The following is a 23630-nucleotide window of genomic DNA, read 5'->3' on the forward strand; positions in this document are numbered from 1 at the left end:
CTCCCAGAAGTGTGTGTTTCAAGAGGTGTTTCAGTGAGAGAGAGCAAAAGACAATGAATGAGAGACGCAGGCAGACAAAGGGGTAGGGAGGGGGAGCGGGCGATGCTGGGGGAATCCTAAAATCCCATTAGAAAATCATTATTTCCACAAACAGGCATACCTGTAAGAATATAGGCAAAGATACACGCACACACACACACACACACACACAGTGAGGTTGACAAATAAATAAATAAACAGAGCAAAGCAGGAGAACAATACTGCCATTTAGTAACCTCTGACGTCTGGGTTCCATTGAAACTTCCCTCAGCAGATACACGCACGCACGCACGCACACATGCACACACACACACGCACACACACACACACACACACACACACACACACACAGTCTCTGCATGGGGCAAAATTAGGAGAGTTTGTGTTCTGTGCTTCCTCCCCCCTTCCATTACCTCCTTCCCCTCCTCTCTCGCTCGCTCTGTGAGTTGCAGGAGCTGCAGTTATATCTGATTACGACATACAGGCTACCTCCAACGACGCATTACTCACCGCCTCGCTCGCAGCACACAGATGGAGCTCTGCCTTTGCATTGCAGTGTTTTTTCACAAGGATGGAAATTTTGAGAAATTTCTTAATTTTCCCAAAAGATATTCCCCATGTGTATAAATTTGTGAAATAACTGTGTTGAGGGAGTTTTAAGGCTGAATGAAACGACTGGGTTCCGGTAAAAACACTCACTTATAGATTTACCTTAAATAAAGTGGTTTAGATAATCTGACAAAACTTTTAATAACCTGTTTGATCATCTGACCCCTCATCCCCCTTGAAATTGCTGTGTTCCCAGACCACAGCAATTATTGTGGTGAGTTATCATAACCCATAGAAATTAAACTACACAAATAGAACCTCAGCTGTAATAAAATGGAGTTATCCTTTAAGTACATGTATGCAGGGATGGGGATTAAGTTCTGGAGGTTAAGACATTATGAATAAAGACAGTGATATCAATGGAAAGTTAGTCCTGTATAGTGTGTATATAGTTAAACACATATCTTTCTCTCTCTCTGTGTGTGTGTGTGTGTGTGTGTGTGTGTGTGTGTGTGTGTGTGTGTGTGTGTGTGTGTGTGTGTGTGGAGCCCTTATTTGGAGTATACTCAGCACTACCGGGCTTCCTGCCAAAGGATTGCTCAGCATTTAACGAGAAAAATGAAAAAGAAAGAGAGTGAGAGAGGGGGAGAAAGTGTGAGAGAGAGAGAGAGAGAGAGAGAGAGAGAGAGAGAGAGAGAGAGAGAGAGAGAGAGAGAGAGAGAGAGAGAGGTGGGATGTCACCGGGGAGGAGGGACAAATACTGTACGAGAGAGTGAGGGTTGAAAAAGAGGGTGGTGGACCTGCAGAGCTGGACAAAGTGAAACAGACTGAGAGAAGCAGCAGAGACAAAAACACACACATTGGCAACCTGACTGCAACTTCCTATCACAACACACACACTTACACACACGCACTTAGAGAAAGCAGTATAGGCTGAGGAGCAACCCAAAACTCAACAAACACACACACATTTACCTCTCTCGAACACACACACATAGTCAGCAGCAGCAGCATGTTTCGGTGGAGGCTCCCCCAGGCAGCGTGTGTGCTGTCAGTGTGTGTGTGTCTGCTTCTCGCATATGAGGAGGAGGATATCGAGGTGAACTTCGCTGACACCTACTACAATGAAATCACAGAAGGAGACACACTAGAACGTAAGTATCAAACTGTGTGTATGTGTGTGTGCTGGAAATGAGGCTTTATCTGATTTAGATCCATAGATGGCCATTGCCGCAATTTAATTAAATCCTGGTGTGTGTCTGTGCGTTATCAGTTTCTTATATGATTCACTGATGCTTTTGTGCGAGAGGTGAGGGGCGAAATCAGGACACAATACGCTTACAGTGGAGCTGCATTAAGACTGAATGGTCATATCACCAGAAGATGAGATGGAGAGGAACACATGTAAACCTTTTTACACATGCATGAACCCATGTGATCTATTTACAGCTGGAATGCAGTTATAATGTAACCAAAGAGGTTAGTGGGTTGGGTTGGTGTCAGTTTACTGACAGTTTATTGATCGTGTTGCTCTTCTTCTGTGAGAAATTCAAGGATGATACATGTCTGGTGTGTTCCTGTGCTCAACAGGCAGCTTTGAGCATAGACAACAATAAACCACAGTGCAGTCTGTTGGCAGAGAGAGTTTGTGCGTGAGATAAGCAGCGTCAAAGAAAATGCTGAGCCAGAAAAGCAGAGGGACGATTCATATTACAGCATGAATGACTGGTCACCAAATTCACAAGCACTTTGCCGTGATGAAACTCTTTGAAAAGCATCATTGTTCCTCTATGCTTGGACCGTTTAGTGTGTGTGTGTGTGTGTGTGTGTGTGTGTGTGTGTGTGTGTGTGTGGATGTTTTTCACTGGCCGCTCACAGCCTGCATTTGTCTGTTGTTTTAAACCTGGTAGTTAACAGGCAAGAGACTGCGCTCTGGGCCTGTGATGTAATTAAATGTCATTGAAAAAAATGAGAGCGGCTGAGAATAGTAAAATAAAAGCAGATGAGTTACAGCATTAGAAGGCAAAGCAAGAAGAATGGGGGCAAGAAGGACAAAGAAACACCAGATTCATTACTGGCATTTAGGTCTCAGGAGAAAATGTCTCCTCATGTGAGTTAAGTACAGTGTGTGTGCAGGTGGGAGAGGAAAAGACAAAGGTCAAAGCCTGGAGGAAGAAACAGATCATTGCTCAAATCTGAGAATCTGTGAATGGAATTTAAATGAATGAGGGCAACATGAGAGCGAGGCCATGACTGTTCATGTTCAGGAGAACGGCAAGCAAAAACAAGAATAGTTTAAAAAACGAATAGAGGGCTGAACTGAGGAAGTGCTTGATAAAAGTGTTGTGGAGCTGCTGTAAACAGCTACTTCCCTATGGAAGTAGCTGTTTACATTAATTATATCATTGACGTTATCATCATGAATTTGCATATTTATAACATCATTGAATCATATTTGCATTGCCTCATTTAAGCTTTGTATCTGTTTGCTTCCTTTATACTGTCTGTGCTCACATGTATGTAATATTTGAATACATCTGCATTTCTAATATCATTCCCATGATTCTCTATTTCTGTTGTCAGATAACAGAACAAATATGAAATTGTGAAATAAAACTGTTTAACTTCCAAATCGTTTCCAAGCTGCAGCTCTGCACGACTGGAATCCCAATGTTACAAACATAATACCATCTGACAAAATTCCCATTGGCTGTTTTGCAGTGTTGGTTATAAGTAAATGCTAAATGATCAGAGTTAGAGGTTCAATCATGTCTAGTTTGAAGCTCATTCACATCTGTGTCAGCTGCCATGAGGTCACTTGAATGCATTGAGGGGTGAGCTTGCAGAAAAGGAAAATGGACTGGTCTCATCAAAGCTCTTCACTCTACATGCCACACTTCACCCATGCTGATGACAAAACCATCAGGGCCAATTCGGGGCAATTTGACGCTCTACCTCTTGAGCCGCAGCCCCCCCCCCCACGGTACCACGGAGGGTCAAAGATCCAAGCAAATGAAATCATACTCTAAAAAGATCTCTTTGCACTTTACCTGCTCCCATATCCATCACAGTCATTTATAAACCACAGTCAGCGCCGAGTTTCTAGTTTTGTAAGTGAGAGGGAGCAGAGGGCATGACCGTTTACTTTGAACCTGGGGGACAGGCAGCCAAAACAAATCCTGCGGTCCTGTGATAATGCCTCCGCAGAATAACTTTGTAGGTATAAACAGGCTCAAATGTTAATTGGAACAGTGTGTGACACATATTCTCTTTCCTGAATTGGTTTACCAAATGATTTTGTTAACGTTAACGTGACAATATGCTACCCAAAGTTATGGGAACGGCTTTGAATGAGGCGGAGGCAGTGTTCGACTTTAAAAATCCCTTGTTGGGAAATCTTCCTGTAAATAAATGTGGCGGAAGCTAAGATTTTAAATTAACTTGAATCTTTCTCCCCCTCTTCCCACCATGTCGCTCTCCAGCCACACCGACTTCCCCGCCCTGCAGTTCTCGAGACCTGACCAAGTGGGACAAACTCTTCTCGATGCTGGAGAACAGTCAGATGAGGGAGAACATGATGCTTCAGTACGCTGACAATATCATCAAGGTGGAGATGGGGTCTCTGCGCGGAGAAATGCTCAGGTTGGTTGGACAAGGGAACGAGAGGACAGAGTCATTCAAGTTTCAAGAGACGAACTGAGCTTTTATGATAATTGTGCAAAGGGCAATGAGCACTTAGATATCAAGATTGAAATTGAAATGAACTATGAAAGTTTACAACCCTGATCCTTGATCCATTGAGATGCTCTGCCTGCAACTATCGAATAATGCACCACTCATTTCCTCGATTCATTGATTAATAAAAAAAATGTTGAGTAAACATATTAATCGCATGTTCCTATAGTGCATGGTTGTGTCTTCAAATGTTTATATTATATTTATTTATTTAACATGGAAGATGAAGAAAACCAGAGAATAAAAAAATTTGAGAAGCTGAAACCATTTCTTTCATTGCAGTTATTCTTGAATATCTTGAACAGTTTATCGATTATCATAATTGTTAAAGATTATTTTGATCCCCAAATGGATTACATGACATAATGTCTGCTTTACTGGTATCCTGAATTCATCCTGTCGCTTTAATTTCAATGGTTTCAGGAGGGAATTGGGGGCAAATATTGATTTCAGGCCAAATGTTGCTGCTAAATGCAGATTAAAGCTCTTCAGTGAATATCTCTTACATTGGTCTATTTGGTCAGGTTTGTAGCCCAGTATGGCGGCTCGTGTGGGGTTGCAGTGGAGATGGCAGGAAGAAGGATGGCCACGCAGTTTGAGTCACGCCTCAAAGAAACCCTGGAGCGCCTCAGAACAGCAGATCAGTCTTCTGCTGCCGCTGGTGGGAATTCTGTCGGGGATCCCAACAACATGGAGTCGATAATACACCAGCTCCTCTCTGCAGCACGAGCCCAAGCTTCCCATCTCACCAAGCTGGAGACCAGCTGCTTCAGCAGTACTGGAGCTCGAACGGGGAGGAATCCGAATTCGGGATCCCAGCTCGCAGAGGGTGGAGGGGCCGGGCACCAGGAGCAGGAGGTCACGTCACGAGAGGTGCCTCTAGATGGAGTGCTGGCTGCACTGCAACAGACGAGGGCGGAGCAGGAGGAGGCTCTGAGGTTACAGAGCCAAAGAAACCTACCCGCAGGTAAAGATATCCATCTTGCCATCGGCAATATGTGTCTGTCTTTACTTGTTGCTTTCTGTATGTTTGTATTTTTCTTCACCTTTTCCCTTCACCCTTTCAACAGTGCCACCCAAACAACCTTTCGCCTGAAGCTTTTTCTCTGTGTGTTGACACATTCAGGTCAAGCTTAAGTGAAAAGAATGAGACCCCCTCTGTCGGGCCTTGTTTCTGAACAACTAATCATGCGGCTTGTGTTTGTCCTAAATACCTTTTCCACCTCCTCTGTCTGTCTCCGGGCGTGTTGTCCTCCTCAAGTAGCAACACATGCTTTTCACTTGACTTATGACATATAATATTAGTCTCAGTCAGACAAACATGAGGAAGACAGGTAAGGGTCAGCTTATTTGCTCTTATTTATGTTTGTTTGAAAGTAATTCACACTTTTGAATGAGTCCTGACGAAAAACACTACTAAAGATGATGAAGGACTAAAGACAGACTATTAATGAACAAAACGATCATGAAGGATTAAACTTTTAGCTCAGGAAAACAATACCTTATCCACCAGTCTATACATTTCCCTTCAGCTATTTTCATTGAAGATATTTTTAATGATAATAATTGAAGCAAATAACAGCTTGAAATAATAAAGATAATACACAAACATTATCCTTGGACAGAACTTCTTCCAGACTACTGTAGGATACTAATATATGTGGTTTCAGTTGAGCTGATGATGAACTGTGACTTAAGTGTAAGAGCAAGTTAACCTGGAGCAATTTTAGTCTTACAAAAATACCACTCATGTCTGTCGAACTCATTTCCTCAAGTAGATCAAATAAAAACTGCAAAAAAACATATTGCTCATTCTCTCTCTCACACACACACACACACTCTCACACTCACACACACACACACACACACACACACACACACACACACACACACACAAACTGAAATGTAAGTCTGGCCTACATACCGAGCAGACAGAGGTGTAATCCGGTTGCAACAAAAACCACACCAAAGCACCCTGGGAAAGTAGAACCATATGGAAACCATCATGGATACGCACACACACGCATGCACGCACACACAAACACACACACGCATGCACGCACACACAAACACACACACACACATGCAAATATGTGTGCATTTTCAAAATTATTTACTGAGTGGCAGAAACCTGAGTCAAATGAAACAACAATATTCGGGATCTTGTGTTTTAGTAGGGAGGGAATGTGTCTGCTGACTGGAGGGAGAGGGAAATAGAAGGAGCACCGAGGGGAGCAGATGAAGACTACGTCAGAGAAAATGTGAAGGAGAGAGAAAGGAATGGACAAGAAAAATGAAGAGAATAATGCAAAATAGAGGATAGAGGTTGGGATGTCCTCTACACTTTCAACAGAACTCATCTGCACAAACACATGAACACTGCCAAACAGGAAAACAATGAAATGAAGCAGAACAAACCAATGAACCAGATGACCCCAGAGAGGGAAGAGTGTTTGTTCGTGAGGCATGAAAAAAAGCAAACCATGATTCATGATATCATCGCCTGACCGTGAACTGAACTTTCAATGTCGCTCTCTTAAGTGTGTCATACACTGTAGCTCGACAAATTTTCAATCCATTTTGTGCAGCTCCAGCCTGTGAAGTACAGTAACTGCAAGAAGTTAACAATAGAGTATCACTAACTTGAGCTAGCAGTAGCTGTAGTCTGATGAACCTTATATTAATCTATTGTGTTTCACTTATACCTTGAGCCTCCTTCTTAACAGTCATTTTATGTGGAGTTCAACAAGGTTCAATTTGAGGCCCGGTTGTTTTCTCTATTTTTTGTTTTCCAGGCCATATCATTAAAATAAATGATCTTATTTCTCTCTTATGTTGATGACACCCAACTTCATCTTCTATAACCATAATGTTGTAAAAAATAGAACATGCACACAACAACCCTGGGGACATTAAATGCTGACGAACTCAAAACATTCTCCAGTTGCATAATCCTTACTTACATTATTTTATATATGGCCTTCAAAATCAATGCACCCTTATTACACCAGACCTCGGCACCTTGTCCTTTTCTATGTGAGCATATGCAAAAACTGTTTTTATTGGTCTTTGTCACTAGCTCTGAAGTTCTTAAGATCATTGTGTAATTCACATAAAAGCTGACATCTGCTCTAGGACATGGTTGAATTACATGCATTATACCCATAAACTTTAAATTATTAGCTCTGAATGTAAACCATATTCCTAAACAGAAATCCTTAGTTATTAATATTGTTGTTTGGCATGATTCCGTAATCAGATTTGCTCATAAGCTTTAAGCTATTCAATATTGTCAAGTCGTCCAGAATATCCAGCATATCCTTAAAAATCAACCTGAAGTTGAATTATGAAAAGTTTATTTTATTTAGTGACAATAAATATTATCATGTCTTTTTCTTGCACAGGCTGTGACATGGCGCTCCTCTTCCCAATGCGTTCCCGTCGAATCTACACTGCTGTCACACCAGAGGTTCCTCTCGCCATCTCCTCCTTCACCATCTGCATGTGGTTAAAGCCAACAACTCTCGCCAACAAAACCGTGCTCTTCTCCTATGGTCACCGTCGCAACCCATACGAGATCCAGCTGCTGCTCGGCCAAACCTCTGCGCTCTTCACCATCGGAGGAGAGGCTCACCTGGTGGAGGCGCGAGGTGTGGTGAAGCCAGGAGAGTGGATCCACTTGTGTGGGGCTTGGGCCTCCGAACAGGGTCTGGCCACCCTGTGGGCGAGTGGGAAAAAAGTGGCCACCACACCCGGAGTGGCTGAGGGACACGTCTTACCGGAAGTGGGCTCCCTCCAGCTGGGGCAGGAGAGGAATGGCTGCTGCCCCCAGTATCCGAGCAGCGGGGGTGGCAACTCAGGCTTTGAGGGAGGGTTCAATCCCAAGCTGGCATTCGCCGGGAAGATGACGGGAGTGAATATGTGGGACAGGGTGCTGTCAGAGGAGGAGATTTCCGAGCTGGCTTCGCAGAATGGGCAGGGCTGCGAGCAGAGAGGAAACGTGGTGGCGTGGGGCATTACGGAGATGGTGCCTCACGGAGGCGCTCAGTTCATCTACTAACGGACTCTTTGTGATTTTCATCAGCGCCCATAATGATCATCATCGTGAATATCAGCAACATCGTGATAAGTTCTCATGCTAAAAATTAAGAGAGCAGCTTACACTGCTTTTATCATCATCATCTTTGTCCATGTAGTACCATGTTTGATTATTATGTTGTTATTAGGACTGTTTTATTCATCATCTCTATCGCTATTCATCACTATTGATATGAACACTTATGATGCAATTGAACTCTACTGGACATGTTCCGATGGGAGGAAGCCAATGCTGTGAGAGACTGAAGTTTATTTTTGTAACATAACCTTTTGACCTGAGGCCACACACACACACGCGCACACACACACACACGCACACACACACACACACACACGCTCACACTGACATAACTTCAGCATAGAAAATGTGCAATGCAGCAGGAAACGTGCTGCAACAGCATTTACCAAAGACTTAATTAGACTGAGGGACAGACAAAGAGTCTATTGATAAAGTGAATGGGTTCCGAGCTCGTAATCAGAGTAATTACCAGACCACCACGCAGGCGAGGAAAATGAAAGGTCACAAACAATTACAAGAGATTGTCTTTAGAGTGGCATGTTTGGTTTTTTTACGCGACAAAGCATTTTCCTCCTTTCTATCTAGATTTGTGCAAGTGCAGTTAATCAAAATATCAATGCAAAACTTATTTCCCTTATGCAATTTTACTGGGAAACATTAATATATAAAAATATTTACTTTTCAGTCATGTAGGTACATTAAATAGCGGTGAAAGATTGACTGTCATCTATATCCCCATAACCAATAAAAGCATAGGTATCTTGCTAATGCGTTAATGATGTATTGTAATGTAATGTGTAGTACTACATGTGATTTACGAAATACTCATGCGACTGAAAACTGCTGTACTTGCTTTCACTTCAAGCCCCGCCATATACTCAAGAAATAGATTCAAACAAAAACATTATTTTTTTATTATCATAATTTTCCTGAATTTGTGAAAGTTTAAAGTGTTTTTAAGATATTACAGTTTCTAATGTGTACCCATCAAAGTGTTTACACTCATATGAGTTATGTAATTCCACTTCTGCTTTGTTTCTTTATTGTCCGTAGTTATCATTTAATTTTAGGGTAATATATATGTCTTCTTTTTTGATACTGCATAAAGTAATAAGAGTAAAACTGTTATATTTGTCATTGGAGATTGAGATTGTTTTTGAGATTGATACAGTAACTGAGGAAAATGTTTACACAATCTTATCTTTTAAGAACTAAGTCGTCTTGTATTATAATGTAAATTGCTTATTGTTTTGTTTTCTTGTGTAAAGGTGAAATTGAATGTATTTTGTACATAAATATATTTTGCATAACATGAATGGATGAATGGAAAGTGAGTTACGAATAAACATTTCAAACTATAGCACATCTCCCTGGGTAATCACTGCTTTTGTCAGTGTTTGACTATTTTCCATTTAGTGTCTCATTCAAATTTTTAAAGTGATACACACTTTAACACACTTAAATATGATTTTGAACTGTAAACTAAATTATATGACTATTCTTCATTAATTAATGCCGGTTTTAAACTTACATTTATTAGCAAATCTATAATAAATCTATATTTATGGGTTGAACATGGCTCATCTTTAGAACCTCGCAGGGCCAATGTTTACGTAGAGCCACCAGCGACTTCTCGTGAATCAGGAAAGCCGTGCTCATCTTCAGGTCTATGCTGCAACAACACCCATAAACCACTGGGGAAGTTAGAAATGTCTTAGCCGTGTCCAAGCCCCCCCTCCCAGTAATGCTTTTTATAATTTCCAGGGAGAGACCTCAGCCAAAACTTAGGTGAAGTTACACTTTAAGTAAGTACACATACATGCAGTTCACTGTATATATACTCACTGGTGTAGTGTATTAATTCAATGTTGCCCCAGATAGAACATGACTACTGCACACTCATTGTAAATGAGACTGTGATTGTGGCCCACCAAAAGATCTCTAATAATGCACTATATTTGTCCCCGTAAATAATGTAAAGAGCAACATCTAAAAGAGGAGGAAGGAAATCTAAATACGAAATCTACAGAATGCATTATAGATTAAGGACACGTCATAAAGATACTGTCATATTACATGGACTGCATATAAAGATGGACAATAGGTCTCACTTCCTCAAACTATGAGTCTCAGCTGTCAATCATAATACCCTGCATTCATAGCATCAAATAACCAATTAAAACCAATCTTACCAGAAAAATGAGCATCTGAACATACATCATTGCGAAAATAACTACCTACAAATGCAGAAACCATTGACCATGTCCCATCCACTAACACGGAGGAGGCAGATTTATGACCTCCACTTTAGCTTTAGCCTCACTTTTAGGGAGCTATCATATTGTCCGTCTATATATACAGTCTATGATTAAATGTTTATTATACGTTACATCTTCAACAGTAGAGAAATAGCAGGCATGTTTTTGCTGCTACAAGCTCATTAGTGACATTTAACAGGTTTCTCCTGCAGCTACAAACAACTGCACAGTCTCCAAAATGTCTCTGTGACTGTGACTTGTTACGCAACAGTCACCTTTCACACTCACCCCCATTCAGCCCCCCTCACGCCCCTCACCCTCGCCTCTTTTTAACCTAACAATTTAAAGTACAGTGCCTAAATGTGTTTTGCAGCAGGGGAGACATCACTTTGACAGACGACTCTGACACATTCCTTTACTTTGAGAAGCAAGGACCTCATGTGTTTAGGTCTCTGTGGGGTCAAAGCAATGTCACATATTGTGAGTGTGTGAGTGTGTGAGTGCACGACATCTGATAATGACTAAGTTGTGTTGTGACTTACTGCAGGAGGCTATAAAACCTTCATGCTGTATCCTGCTGCTGTCTTCCTGTAACTAGTCAACACAGACACATCCTCATAAAACTCACTACTGAACAAACAGATACAAGATAAAAATGCAACAAAGTACAAAACTCAGACAAAGCCACATGCCAACTATAGACTATATATAAAGATACATGTCTCCAATTCCTACCACTATCCAGAAATGAAGCTAAATTATCGAGCGCTGCCATCTTGGACGTTTGGAGCCAGAGTCTGAGCAGTAGTGATCGGGGGACGGAGCAGTGGTGGTGAGTTCCCATTGATACACACACTCGACCAACCACTCTCAGCTGTCAATCATGATGACGCACCTGAACATACATTGGTAGAGCTACCTTAAATGACAGAAACGATCTTTGAAAATAAAATGATGTGAAGTGTAGGCTTCTTTGAATTTTTGCTTTGGTCCATGTCCCACCCACTATCATGGAGGAGGCAGGATTTAAGACCTATACTGCTGCCATCCACCACGTGGCAATCGAGATGCTTTGGCTTCACTTTTGGGGAGCTGTCATATCGTCCATCTTTATATACAGTCAATGGTGCCAACACGCTGCCTTGCAGAGAAAAGAGGAAGACGTCTATACAATCATTTAATATATTAATATTATTTTGTGGACTGAAGTGAAGTGTAGTGGGGAAACATAAAGATGGAAAGTCTGAGTGTGAGGTACTGGAAACTTGGAATTAAAATCTTCTCCTGTGGGACAATGCTGGGTGATGGTGTGTCTCAGAAGGAGGAAGCCAGGAGAAATCTTCTCCTGTGGGACAATGCTGGGTGATGGTGTGTCTCAGAAGGAGGAAGCCAAGGAAGTCACACATTTCCTTAAAACTACAGGTCTACAGTAAATTGAAAGATACAGGCCTTAAAAGCGCAAAGCAGTCATGTCGACTCCATAACAATGTGAGCCAGCAATGCATAAAACTGCCTCGTCTGCTGGAAAGAAGTAGAAAAAGTTGATGAAATTAGTCAAAGCCAGCATGTGACAACAAACTCAGGCATTGGTAAGAAACCATCCAGCATAAACACACACATGCACAATCCATCCATCCTGCTCACTCCTGTAACCAACCATCATACCCCCATCATCATCATCATCATCATCATCATCATCATCATCATCATCATCACCCATTACACCATTACATCAGCTCTCTGAGGAGCGGGTCCTGGCTTATTAAAAAGGCAACAAGAGTTAGAAACACTCAGAACAACATAGATCAGCAGTGAGCAGCAGAGGGGGGTAAAAATATTTGAAACTACAAAGGCTGCAAAACAAAAACTGCCGAGGGAAACATAAATCTGATCTCGCTATAATAAAGCCCTCCCGCGAGCCTTGTTCACTTTCATCCTCTCTCCACTCTTAGTGTGTGTGTGTGTGTATGTGTTTGTGTGTACAGTATTTGTGACATATTCCGGCATTAATAAGCCCCCCCATCACGTCACCCCCCACTATCAAGTTGGATCACAGCCACTCGAAGCTTCATCGCTTTTTCTTCTCCATTTTATCTCATCCCTTATACGCTCACAAACAAGGACAGTTTCCAGAGTGCATGAGTTTCTGTGGTTGCCATGTGAGTGATTTTATGTGAGGGTGACGTAAATTTATTGTAAAGGAATTTCAAGGTCAAAGTTTTGAAACAAACGTGAAGATGGAACGTATTAAAATGACACACTGATGCAGCCCATGTGACTTTATTAACTTCTTCAGTCTATAAAATGAACTGAATGTGGGTTTTGCATAACAGTGGGTGCATATGAGGCATGTAACAGTATAATGACAAACAGCACAAATATTCACATTATTATTTTATACTTCATTGGTAAGAAACTAAGTAGAACCAAGAAAACATTGGACAGCTAACCATAATTATGTCTGAAGTACGAGTTTGAGGTAATGCCTTCGAAGCCAACTGGCACAATAATAAAACAACCCCCCCCCCAAAAAAGGAAGCAAGTTGTCTGAAGGTAAAATATGCATTTGAAGCATGGAATTGGGTTTAATGCGATATTACATCACATGCAACATTGCTTGGGTGTCTAACGAACATGAAAATGTTTTTTTTTCCGCATAAAGCTTTACAACCAAAATTCTCAAAAGAAAAAACAAGACGAACATTAAAGGAAATGACTGAAACAGATTTTACTTCATGACTCTATTTTAAGAAAGGTGTTTTGGTGTTAGTCAACATTCACCAGCAGTTAGAAGAACTACATCTTAATGTGCTTCCAACATCAGCATTAAGCCACAATGAATTGTATTTTTAGTCTCATATAATCTACTTATGTTTTCCTACTGCCAAAGGTGTAAACTGTCCAACTATCTGATGCTCTGAGCCCAGAACCTGGTTGCACCTTTAAAATGAAGCGGAGAGCGGAGAGCTAAGCTGTTTCATGTGCCGAGCTGCTGATAGAAAACGGTGAGAGCATCACAATGGTGGGCACCTCATTCTGCTGTTGGGTGAGGTGATTAGCACCACGTGCTAGTTTGTGTGTTTGCTCTTAGACAGATATCTTTGTGAGGACCATTTTGAGCCTACAACCTACAAAGTGAGGACATTTTGGCCGGTCCTCACTTTCTGACCCACTTTTAAGCTGTTTCAGGGTTAAGACTTGGTTTTAGGGTTAGAATTAGAATTGGGGTTAGGGATAGGGTTAGGGTTAGGTATTTAGTTTGGATGGTTATGGTTAGGGTAAGGGGCTAGGGAATGCATTATGCCGATGAGTGTCCTCACTAAGATAGAAGTACAACATGCGTGTGTGTGTGTGTGTGTGTGTGCGTGTGTGTGTGTGTGACCTGCACTACTAAACTTGAACCAGAAAACATGTTTCAGGGATCAGCTTTCTTTAACCCAGAAGTCAGCTGGGCTCTGCTCTCTGACCTTAACTATTAGGAAGGAAAGATGAAGAATGTATTGATCAGTGCTAAATGCACAAATGGTTTGTTGACTGTGTGAGTGTGAACCACCTAATTTAATCTGTCGATTAACAGAATAAAACATGTGGACAAGATGGATCAGATTTATATATTAAGATTGATAAATCAACGCAAACTAATTGTGAACATGTGCAAACACAGTTGGATAACACACACGCACGCACGCACGCACACACACACGTTTGTGCAGCTTTCCTTATCAGGACTTTGCATTGACTTCCACACATTGTGGACAGCCTAACCAAAACCTTATCTTTAACCTAAATGACCAATTCATGTCTAACCCTTATTAGGCTTTTGTCCCCATGAGGTCTAGTGGTCCTGAAAAGATCAGTGTTTATAATGGAAAAGGTTAGAAAGAGGCAAAAAAAACCAAGTACACACACACACACACACACGTTGAACTGTCCACTTAAACTTTCTTCCCACATAAATACTTACATTTGAATTTCCATTCTGCATCATAGTACTATGAGAAAACAGATGATCTGTAACAGCTGCTCTTTACCGTCATTATCATCATGCTCATGGAGCTGGCAGTCATTTTAACACTACTCACTATGGATCATGATAGGAGACTGGTGGTCTGCTACTACAACTAATGATTACATGTGTACTTCCTCTTTCCACCCCAGTAAAACAGTTGATCCCATTGTTGCAGGTCTGCTCACACTGAGAACAAACTATCTCATTGAGCCAAACCCATATGTCAACTATCAACAGCTAAACTAACACAACATGATGCACTTGAATGCTTATTATGTACCCTTTCTCTTTATAGTCTCCATAAAAGACACGTGGGCACACAAACACGCATCTCCCTGAGTGCCTAACAAGGTCTTAAAACTAACAGAAAGAACACGGTTCACTTTTAATTTCCTTCTTATAACAGTTATTGAGGTTTGTCCAGACAAGGATTTAAGTCTGTTTATGTGTGTGTGTGTGCATGTTAATTTTGTTGAGAAAGTGTGCACATGTATCATTTGTTTTCCCTACCTCCCAGCACGCTGAGTGTGATGGCCTCTGTGTGCTCAGCCAACAGATCAGCCTTGGCTATAGCGGCCAGCGAGAGATAACTGGACATGTTCCTGCTGAGCTCCCTGTTCCCTCTCTGGAGGAACCGCACCGCCACCGGCACGGCCAGCACCATGACCGAGGGACAGCTGTAGTTCTGAGGGGACACAAGCAGAGAGGAGGTTGAGGAGACAGCAATAGGCAATATATTGAAGGGAAGGAAGGAAACACCGGGGTGAACTTCAAGGCAAAAGCCTGACTTGTGTTAAAAGGGACTGTAAGTCCTCAAACTGCAGGCACGGTATTGCACCACCCTTAATTACCAGAAGGAAATGTTTCCAGTTTATGACTTTTTTGAGAAGTATTTTTGAGAATAATGTTACTGGAATAACTACGTAACAGTACAAGAATAATGTCATAATATTACGAAAGTGGTGATTGAGAAGGAAATCAACATGTTATGAGAAAAAACTCATCGTATTAAAAGGATAAAGTCATAATTTAACAAGAAAAAGTCATAATATTACCAGAATATGGAAAAAAAACTTTTTTAGGAACTAATCAGCAAGGAGAACATGTGCTCTCCTTCTGGATTGAAAATCTTTAATCAATATCGTTGTTTCTTGAGAAACTATATCACCCCTTTGAATAGCACACAGATGTAACCAACAGTAACCTCACAGTCCACCACTACCAAACATTTTCTCCTCCACAAAAGAGGCAATTTCCCCCAAGTCTGTGGCTCTTTCTTTGGAATAGAGACGGTTTCTTGCACAAGCTTTTCAAAGTCCTGAAACTTATGTTAATGTGATGTATAAGTATTTTGTTATTTGTGGAACATATACTAAAGTATAACATGCTCCACATTCCTGATTACAATACAGGAGACAGACTGATTTTCTGATATCCCCCTTCTAAAATGACACATACCCTAAAATGATTTTTTTTTTTCGTAATATCATGACTTTATTCTCGTAATTCTCATTTTTCTTGAACTAGGATTTTTTCCCCTTTAAGTGGCCCTAATACACTGTTGTGGGAGTACATGGACACAGACAATAGGACACTTGCAACTGTATTCATAGGATGGCACCGACAGACACAGAGATCCAGTTCTTTCCACTTCCTGTGTTTCAATGTAGAAAGAAGGGATAATAAAGGAGGCTTGACTTCACAGTACATACCTCTGATTCCTATATGAGCTCCAAAGTCCAGGAACAACAGGAGGTGAGGATAAACATTCTCACTAACACTCAGCCATGCGTTAAATTGATTTTTAGTCATTTCATGCACATATAAGGAGCTGCAGACTCATGAAGCAGCACAGTGAGTGAAGGAAGGATTAAAACTGTTTTTATGACTTAAATTATTTGGATTTACTGTGTGATTGAAGTAAAGAGGAGTGAAGGAGTCTGTGATGTATTTGAGGATACACACCCTGGTGCAAGTTTGAATGACTCACGAGAAGAGGTGGGTTCGAAATGCACTAGCACCCTCAACTGGAGAGTGAGATATCAAGTTAGTTTCACTGTCCATAACTTAAAAACTTTAAATTCTAAAGCCCCTTGGCAGTGATTACATAGGTAGATTTTCTGTTGTAAACCCATTGTTTGATATGTTGCAGGGTACATCAATAATAAGTGATGTTCACTGCTCTCCTAGGATATTATATCTTATGTATTTTATACTTGTGTACCCACTTTCAACCTCAACCCTCCTAATCAACTCCAAGTTAAGAATACCCAGAATGCCTTTCAACCTGCTAGAGTTGACATTTTAGAGAGTTCATCTGACTGCTGGTAGAGAAATAATCTACCTCTCTCTCTTTTCTCTCGCTCAATGCTCATTCTCCTTTTCATGCCTGTACTCTACCACATGATGGCAGTGCAGACAGCATATCCACACAAAAAGGTTATCCACCAGCCCCATTTATTAAGATGGCCCTAGTTTTTATCTAAATGTGTATAAATAATTAGACATTTAAGTGAAAATTAACATTTTGAAAAAGCCTTGGTGTAATTGTGACACGCAGAGCTGTTATTATTGGGCGTTTTGAGCTCTTTGTGCTATAGTTTACCTGTGTTATAAGTGGATATAAGTCATTTTAGTCTCCCTGCAGGTTCCTCATGTATGAATGAACAGATTCATTTATCTGTCCGATGTCTTCTACTTAGCAAGAATAGTCACTTTAATGTCAGGCACGGCACAGATCAAAGAATCCAAAAAGATCTCATCTTAAACCAGAAATCTGTTTGCATCTCTGTGTGCCGCAGACAACTTTTCTTCCTACCTGCTCTCCGTGGGAGTTTCAGTGGAAGGGTAAAGAAAGGTGTTTTGCGCATCTGTAGCTTCACAAAATGACAGGTAGACAGAGAAGAGAAAAAAGAGAAAGATGAGGTAAGAAAGAAGAGGTGAGATGATAAAAATAGGCAGAATGAAAGCAAGGGGAAAAAACAGACAGAAAAAGGAAACAGAGAGAAGAGAGGGGAAGTGCTCCCCTGATAAATGTTGGAGTTAGGACATGAGAGCCAGAAGCTGCTGTCAGAGCTGTCAGAAGTTTTAGTCTCACCTCTCTGTAATGTGTGTGTGTGTGTGTGTGTGTGTGTGTGTGTGTTCTCCTTTTTTGTTGCCTCTTTAGGAATTTTTCCAGGATAAACACTGACCTTGTCAGAATCAGTAGACCTCATAGGGGCCAAAACCTGGTCCTAATGAGATCTGAGGTCCTGGTTAAGGTGAGGGATTTAGATGTGGGTGTTGGTTAAGTTAAGGTTAGGGTTAGGCATGTATTGGTCCTGGTTTAGGTTAGGGATAAGGTTTTGGTTAAGCTGTCCTCAGTGAATGGAAATCAATGGGTTAGGGTTAGGTTACCCTACGGTGGTAATAAGCAACAGAACAGGAAATAGATTACGAGACAGAAAGAGTGATGGTGGAGAGAGAGAGAGAGAGAGAGACCCTCTGCTTTTAAGCCTTTTAGCTGCAGAGGTCTGATAGAGAACTGAGGCAAGATTTGATTTACATTTTGAAGCCCTTCAGCAGTGATTACATAAAGTGTATTTGTAGCCAAGGCAAAAATGTTACCTTTGCCTATGTTGCATGATGTAACATTAATCAGAGATGTCCAAGTATCTACTGCTACTTCAGAATCCCCAGAATACCTTTCAACCTGATGGTAGCTGTTAATGTTTTAAAATAGTTAAAAGACTGTACCTTATGATTGGCACTGTAACAAAAATATACCAGAGAATAGAGAATAAAATGGATCAAGAAAGACTAATTTCATGGTGGGTATTTGTGTATAGATTTGTATGTGCAGTATGTAACTTGTGTCACTAGGGGTCTCTAAAGTTAAACAATAACAAAATACCTAGATTGACAAGCAGCATAGGATCATGGGAGTTGTTGTCTTCTACCAAGCGTAAGTCTTGTTCTCTGAAGAGGTTATGTATTGAAGTTTTATTCACGTTACTCAGAAAACTGCAATGAATAATCACAATCCATCCATCCTGGCTAGCTGGCTAACTGCTAGCAGTGTGTTCTTCCTTAGTCATTTGTTGTTTGCCCTAAGAAGTTATAGGCGAGACGGGCAAATTGGGGATTTCTCTGGGTTTGAACATGGTTGGAAACATTTTGGATAGTATGTATGACATAGCTCTTGTCATTTTTAGACATTTAACATATTATATCTTTAAACCAGAAGTTCTGTACCTGGGCGTCTGAACAGATCTTTCAGTTTCTCATGGGCCAAAATAGAATTTCAATAATATGCTCCTCAAATTCAGGCTACACAGCCACTTCATACCCCCACAGACGACATACAGTATGTGCTGTATGTGCACTTTATGCTTATGGAAAAAAAATTAAAGAAGAATTTGTCTTTGGGGTACACCATTACAAAACAATGTCTACTGTGTGTGTGTGTACCTGCAGGATACAGCTGGTGATGTCCGAGGCTATCTTGGCGTGCGGCGTGTCCTCTGTGTTTTCACCTTGTGGCGTGAGGTTATGTTCCAGACACGACTCCCAGAGCCCCACCAGCGCCACGCTGTGTCGCTCGATGGAGCTCGTCTCCCTTATGGCCGTGGTGATGCGTGTTATGCAAATCTCTACCACCGCCTGATCGTTGTCATTGGTCAGATAGTCCTGTCAGCCGGACAGATAATAGGATGCAAATTTAAGGAGACAATGATAAATGAAGGGTACCAAGATGAATTATGGATGAGATTATAAATAATGAATGAAACAGACATTTGCTCTGTAATATTTGGGGTAAATATCATCTATGTGTGTGTTGATTCTTCTCGTCTGCTCACCGGTGAGCAGGATATGGCCTTGATCTGGTCCAGAGCTTGTGACAGACAGTCTTCAATCTCTGCGTCTTCCAGAGAGAAAAGATCCCCCGCTCTGGAAAGATCCCTCTGGCCGAGCACCCGACTGAACAGCTGGTGCATCCTGATCTTGGTTTAGGACAGACCAGTTTGGGACTGCTGCTGCTTTATTGAAAATCAGTAAATCCCTGACATCATCACGATAGAAATGGTGCAAATATGCTGAATGTGAGGAGAAAATAGCTTATAAACAGTAAATGAGGAATCATTCATTTTATTTATTTTTGTTGAAATCCTCTTCAGTACAATCCAGAATCAGGTATGAGAGCGGGACCAGTTTGTCCCAGTGTGTTTCTGGGTCTGCCGGGGTCCTGTTACCATGGAGACAAGGCATGTTCTGGAGGAGGTAGTCTTTCAAAGTCCTGAAGGAGAGAGGTGAAAAGACATGCAAGAATTAATTAACTAAACATGAATTAATTGATTTATAAAACTAAACAGAAGTAAATGACGGGATATTCATTTTGTATATTTGTAAGAATTGTATGGAAACTGGACGAAAAGATTCAGCCTGAGCAGCTGAGAGTGAAAAGGTATTTTGAGCCAGTGAGAGATGCCATTCAAAAGGTTAAGTTAAGAATTTTTCTATTTATTTTAGGTCTCAAGAAACAGACTTAAACAACGTGAACAAACAAGGAACAGATCAAAAGAAGCGGATCCGAGTCAATCCTAAAAGACAATTAAAAAAAAATATATATATATACGTCCTTTTCAAGAATTAGATTAGAAGATTGATACCACTCTCATGTGTGTCTGTGACATATGAAGCTAATTAGCCTAGCTTAGCATAAAGACTGGAAACAGCAACAGGTTGCCGGCCTCTAAACATACGTAATGATATCTGTCTACCAGCATGTGGCCAGACCATAGAATGTATGAAAAATTGAACACTCCCCAAATGTGAAGCCATATCATCACCGGCGGGACCTTGATGCCATGGCTCTGCACCATGATCACTATCGCGCAGACTTTGGGTGGATTTACGTAAAAAGAACAAGATGGCGGCCCCCGTATCTGAGATATTTTAGCTTCATTTTTGTACAACAGCCGGAGATAGAGACACAGCGTCCATCTTTAAATAAAGTCTCTGGGCCAGACACAGTAACTTCTGGGACTCTAGTCACTGTGATGTTACCAGACAAGAGGTAGAGACTTCAGTATATCATTTCTTCTGGCCAACAAGTTATCTGGCACAAAACCCCTGTAGAACCACTAATAATTTTGGAGAGTGGTATCAATTTTCTCTTCTAACCCTCAGCAATAAAGCACATAAGCATTTTCCTGGTGTAGCACGTGTAAGTTAATATATGATGATGTGAACTACATGACTCCTTGGTAATGTGTGACATATCTGCAATTAAATACCTACCAACATACACAAAAAAAACGCATGCAAGTAGGTCCCAGAGAAGATTTATTAAAATAGTGTAGTCTCAGTTACATTTTGGAAAATAATAGTGGCAATCAGTCGATATTGATAATGATCACAATAAATGTCACGGTAATATTTGTACATACAGTATTCTAATCTAAGGGTTAGGATCCAAATTAGAAAAGTACTAGGATGATCAGACTTTCAAGTTTTTATTTACATATATTTTATATTCATAGAAATGGCATCATTTGTTATACCGCAACTATGCTTTTCAATCATTTCTAAAAGCAGTTATTAATAATAGAAATAAATCTAATGGTTCAATGAGTATATACAGTCTTCTACCATTATGTGTTATAAATGGAGTTAGAGGGGTGGGATTTCATTTGTATGATGTTAACCATTTACCTGTCACTACTGCTTCTCCTGTCAGCCTCAACTAAACATTAAAACATTAACACTACCAGCTGTGAAGTTTACACACACACACACACACACACACACACACACACACACACACACACACACACACACACACCTGTCCTCCCACACACAGAACAAACTTTAACACATACACACGATTGTTTCCTGTGATGCAACGTAAGTATTCTGCAAGCGGGAAACACACACACACACTCATCTCTTTAAAGCAGCCACCCAGGCGGCCTGTGATCAGGACGACTTTGCTCAGAGCTGAACTCTGCCTCCGTTCAGAGGATGAGCAGCTAAGCGTATGTATCTGTGTCACTGTCTGCTTCCTGTGCCCGCTCTCCTCCGCAATCACACATCATCTCGTACTCACACCACTTCTCTGGAGGAGGTCCAAGCCAGACCAAAGGAAAGCACAAAGCAAAGCACTGGGGAGACCCTTATCTCTCCTGCCAAGCCAGTGATGGCCATGGAAACCCGCCCATTGCCGGGATACCACATCAGGAATTCTTATTGGTCCAAGCCAGGCCGTTGGGACGATATCAACAAAACAACCATAAACAAAGAGCAAAGAGATTTATCTGTGTCACACACAGACAGAGTCACACACAAAGCTGTTCTGCTTGTTGTGTCGAGCATCAATCAAAGCTATTTCTGTCTATGGCTGGAGCTAAAATATAGTATGTTTTTTTTGTAGGGGTATCAATATATATGTACATGTATATGTATGTGTATCAATATATGCACACTAGGTAATCGTCAGAAAATTGTCAGCTACCAATAGCTCTTCTCACTTATATTACTAATACTATTTCCAGTTTTATAGTCAATGATCAAAACATTTCAAATGTCACAAAATTAGGGAAAAAGAGAGATTTAGAAAAAGAGAAATTTAGAAAGAAACTAAAATTACCGTCTAATGCCAACCTCCAAACAGGCAGTTTACATCCACGTCTGTTCACTCCAGACCATATGATATATGCAGTGAAGGCTTTAGAGGAATGTAACAAAAGGCTTTAAGTTAATTTCATTATTATTAGGGTATTAATTCTTCTATTAATATCAATACTGTGTTTTGTAAGGTCACAGTGACCTTGACCTTGAATCACTAAAACCCGAGTTGTAAACATAATGCCTGCAGCCATGGTTATCACCGCTGCAGAGGCATTAAAAAAGATATGCATGCAGACAAAGGGGAGAAATGAGAGTTGGACACAAACTCAGAGTGAAAGAGAAGAGAGAGAGAGAGAGAGAGAGAGAGAGAGAGAGAGCCAGAAGTGGATAATGTTTCAGTGTCCTGAATTTCCTCAATAACCTGCAGACGAGTAAAATACTGAGTTTCCATTATTCCACCTGAAAGCCTCAGAAACACACACACACACCGGCGCTCAGTCACTCAGACGGACTGTGTCGTAGTGAGAGCTGGAAAGAATACAGTAAATAAATACAACAGTTCACTTGTGGAGATATAGAGGATAGTGTGTAAATATATTAAACTGTATCTGGGTGCAGGACAGTGTACGTGTGTGTGTGTGTGTGTGTGTGTGTGTGTGTGTGTGTGTGTGTGTGTGTAAAAGCAGAGGGAAAAAAATGGGCCTGAGGAATTTCAGTTCTTAAACAATCAGCTAGTTACTATTAATCACCCAGCTACGGCTCAGCAAGCTCAGGAATGTGGCCTTTAAACACACATACAGACACACAGAGTGAATAACTTCCAGCTCGTTTTACCTGTATGTACTTATTTGCCCATGAAAGCAAATACCTCAAAATTAACTGAGGAGCATATCTGAATTGTGTTTTTAAAAAACATTTTCTCCGATTTTTGTTGTTTCTGTGTCGTCTGTCACTGCTAACGACATAAACTCTTCCAGTGGAATTTCACTTGCCTGTAGTCGGCACCCACATGTTGCAGGAGAGCTGTGAGTATAGGCCACTGAGTGAGGGGTGACAGGGGGTGCATACTGGGGGGCCACCGTGAGGCTTAAGGGCGATGTGAGGACAATGTGACCCAAGGGCCTCTCTCTCTCGCTCGCTCACTCTCTCTCAGAGCACTGACTGAAGACAGTAGAGAGAGAGAGAGAGAGAGAGAGAGAGAGAGAGAGAGAGAGAGAGAGAGAGAGAGAGAGAGAGAAAACACTGGCTCTTTTGTGTGACCTATAAGACAGAGACAGACCACCCCTCCCTCCCTCCCTCTCTCTCTCTCTCTCTA

The 23630-nt window shown here is 41.1% G+C and overlaps 2 protein-coding genes across 4 annotated transcripts in view; one reads left to right on the top strand and one right to left on the bottom strand.

Annotated features, from left to right (window-relative positions):
- The window catches only part of veph1 (ventricular zone expressed PH domain-containing 1), an 80191-nt gene that overhangs the window by 51782 nt on the left and 4779 nt on the right, over positions 1-23630 (bottom strand). For 2 of the 3 annotated variants that reach the window (XM_034605215.1, XM_034605213.1), the window contains exons 2-4: positions 19546-19982; positions 19157-19375; positions 15218-15392 (exon numbers count right to left, since the gene is read on the bottom strand). In XM_034605215.1, the coding sequence (XP_034461106.1) occupies positions 15218-15392; positions 19157-19375; positions 19546-19683 (532 nt within the window). In that variant the 5' untranslated portion in view covers positions 19684-19982. The remainder of the gene's footprint in view (positions 1-15217; positions 15393-19156; positions 19376-19545; positions 19983-23630) is intronic. The other variant, XM_034605216.1, reaches the window with a different exon arrangement.
- ptx3a (pentraxin 3, long a) lies at positions 1380-9800 on the top strand. Its single transcript, XM_034605220.1, has 4 exons — positions 1380-1742; positions 4071-4230; positions 4848-5290; positions 7728-9800. Exons 1-4 carry the CDS (start codon positions 1601-1603, stop codon positions 8381-8383), a joined length of 1401 nt encoding a protein of 466 aa, XP_034461111.1. The 5' UTR covers positions 1380-1600; the 3' UTR covers positions 8384-9800.

Source organism: Hippoglossus hippoglossus, chromosome 13 (assembly GCF_009819705.1).
Source record: "Hippoglossus hippoglossus isolate fHipHip1 chromosome 13, fHipHip1.pri, whole genome shotgun sequence".
NCBI classification, from domain to species: Eukaryota; Metazoa; Chordata; class Actinopteri; order Pleuronectiformes; family Pleuronectidae; genus Hippoglossus; species Hippoglossus hippoglossus.

What these genes read in the sequence shown, in the direction of transcription:
- ptx3a (XM_034605220.1), top strand. Translation starts at nt 1,601, where the DNA reads ATGTTTCGGTGGAGGCTCCCCCAGGCAGCGTGTGTGCTGTCAGTGTGT. An exon ending in CTGCGCGGAGAAATGCTCAG is followed by an intron (nt 4,231 to 4,847) that starts GTTGGTTGGACA and finishes CTATTTGGTCAG; the next exon opens with GTTTGTAGCCCAGTATGGCG. An exon ending in CCAAAGAAACCTACCCGCAG is followed by an intron (nt 5,291 to 7,727) that starts GTAAAGATATCC and finishes TTTCTTGCACAG; the next exon opens with GCTGTGACATGGCGCTCCTC.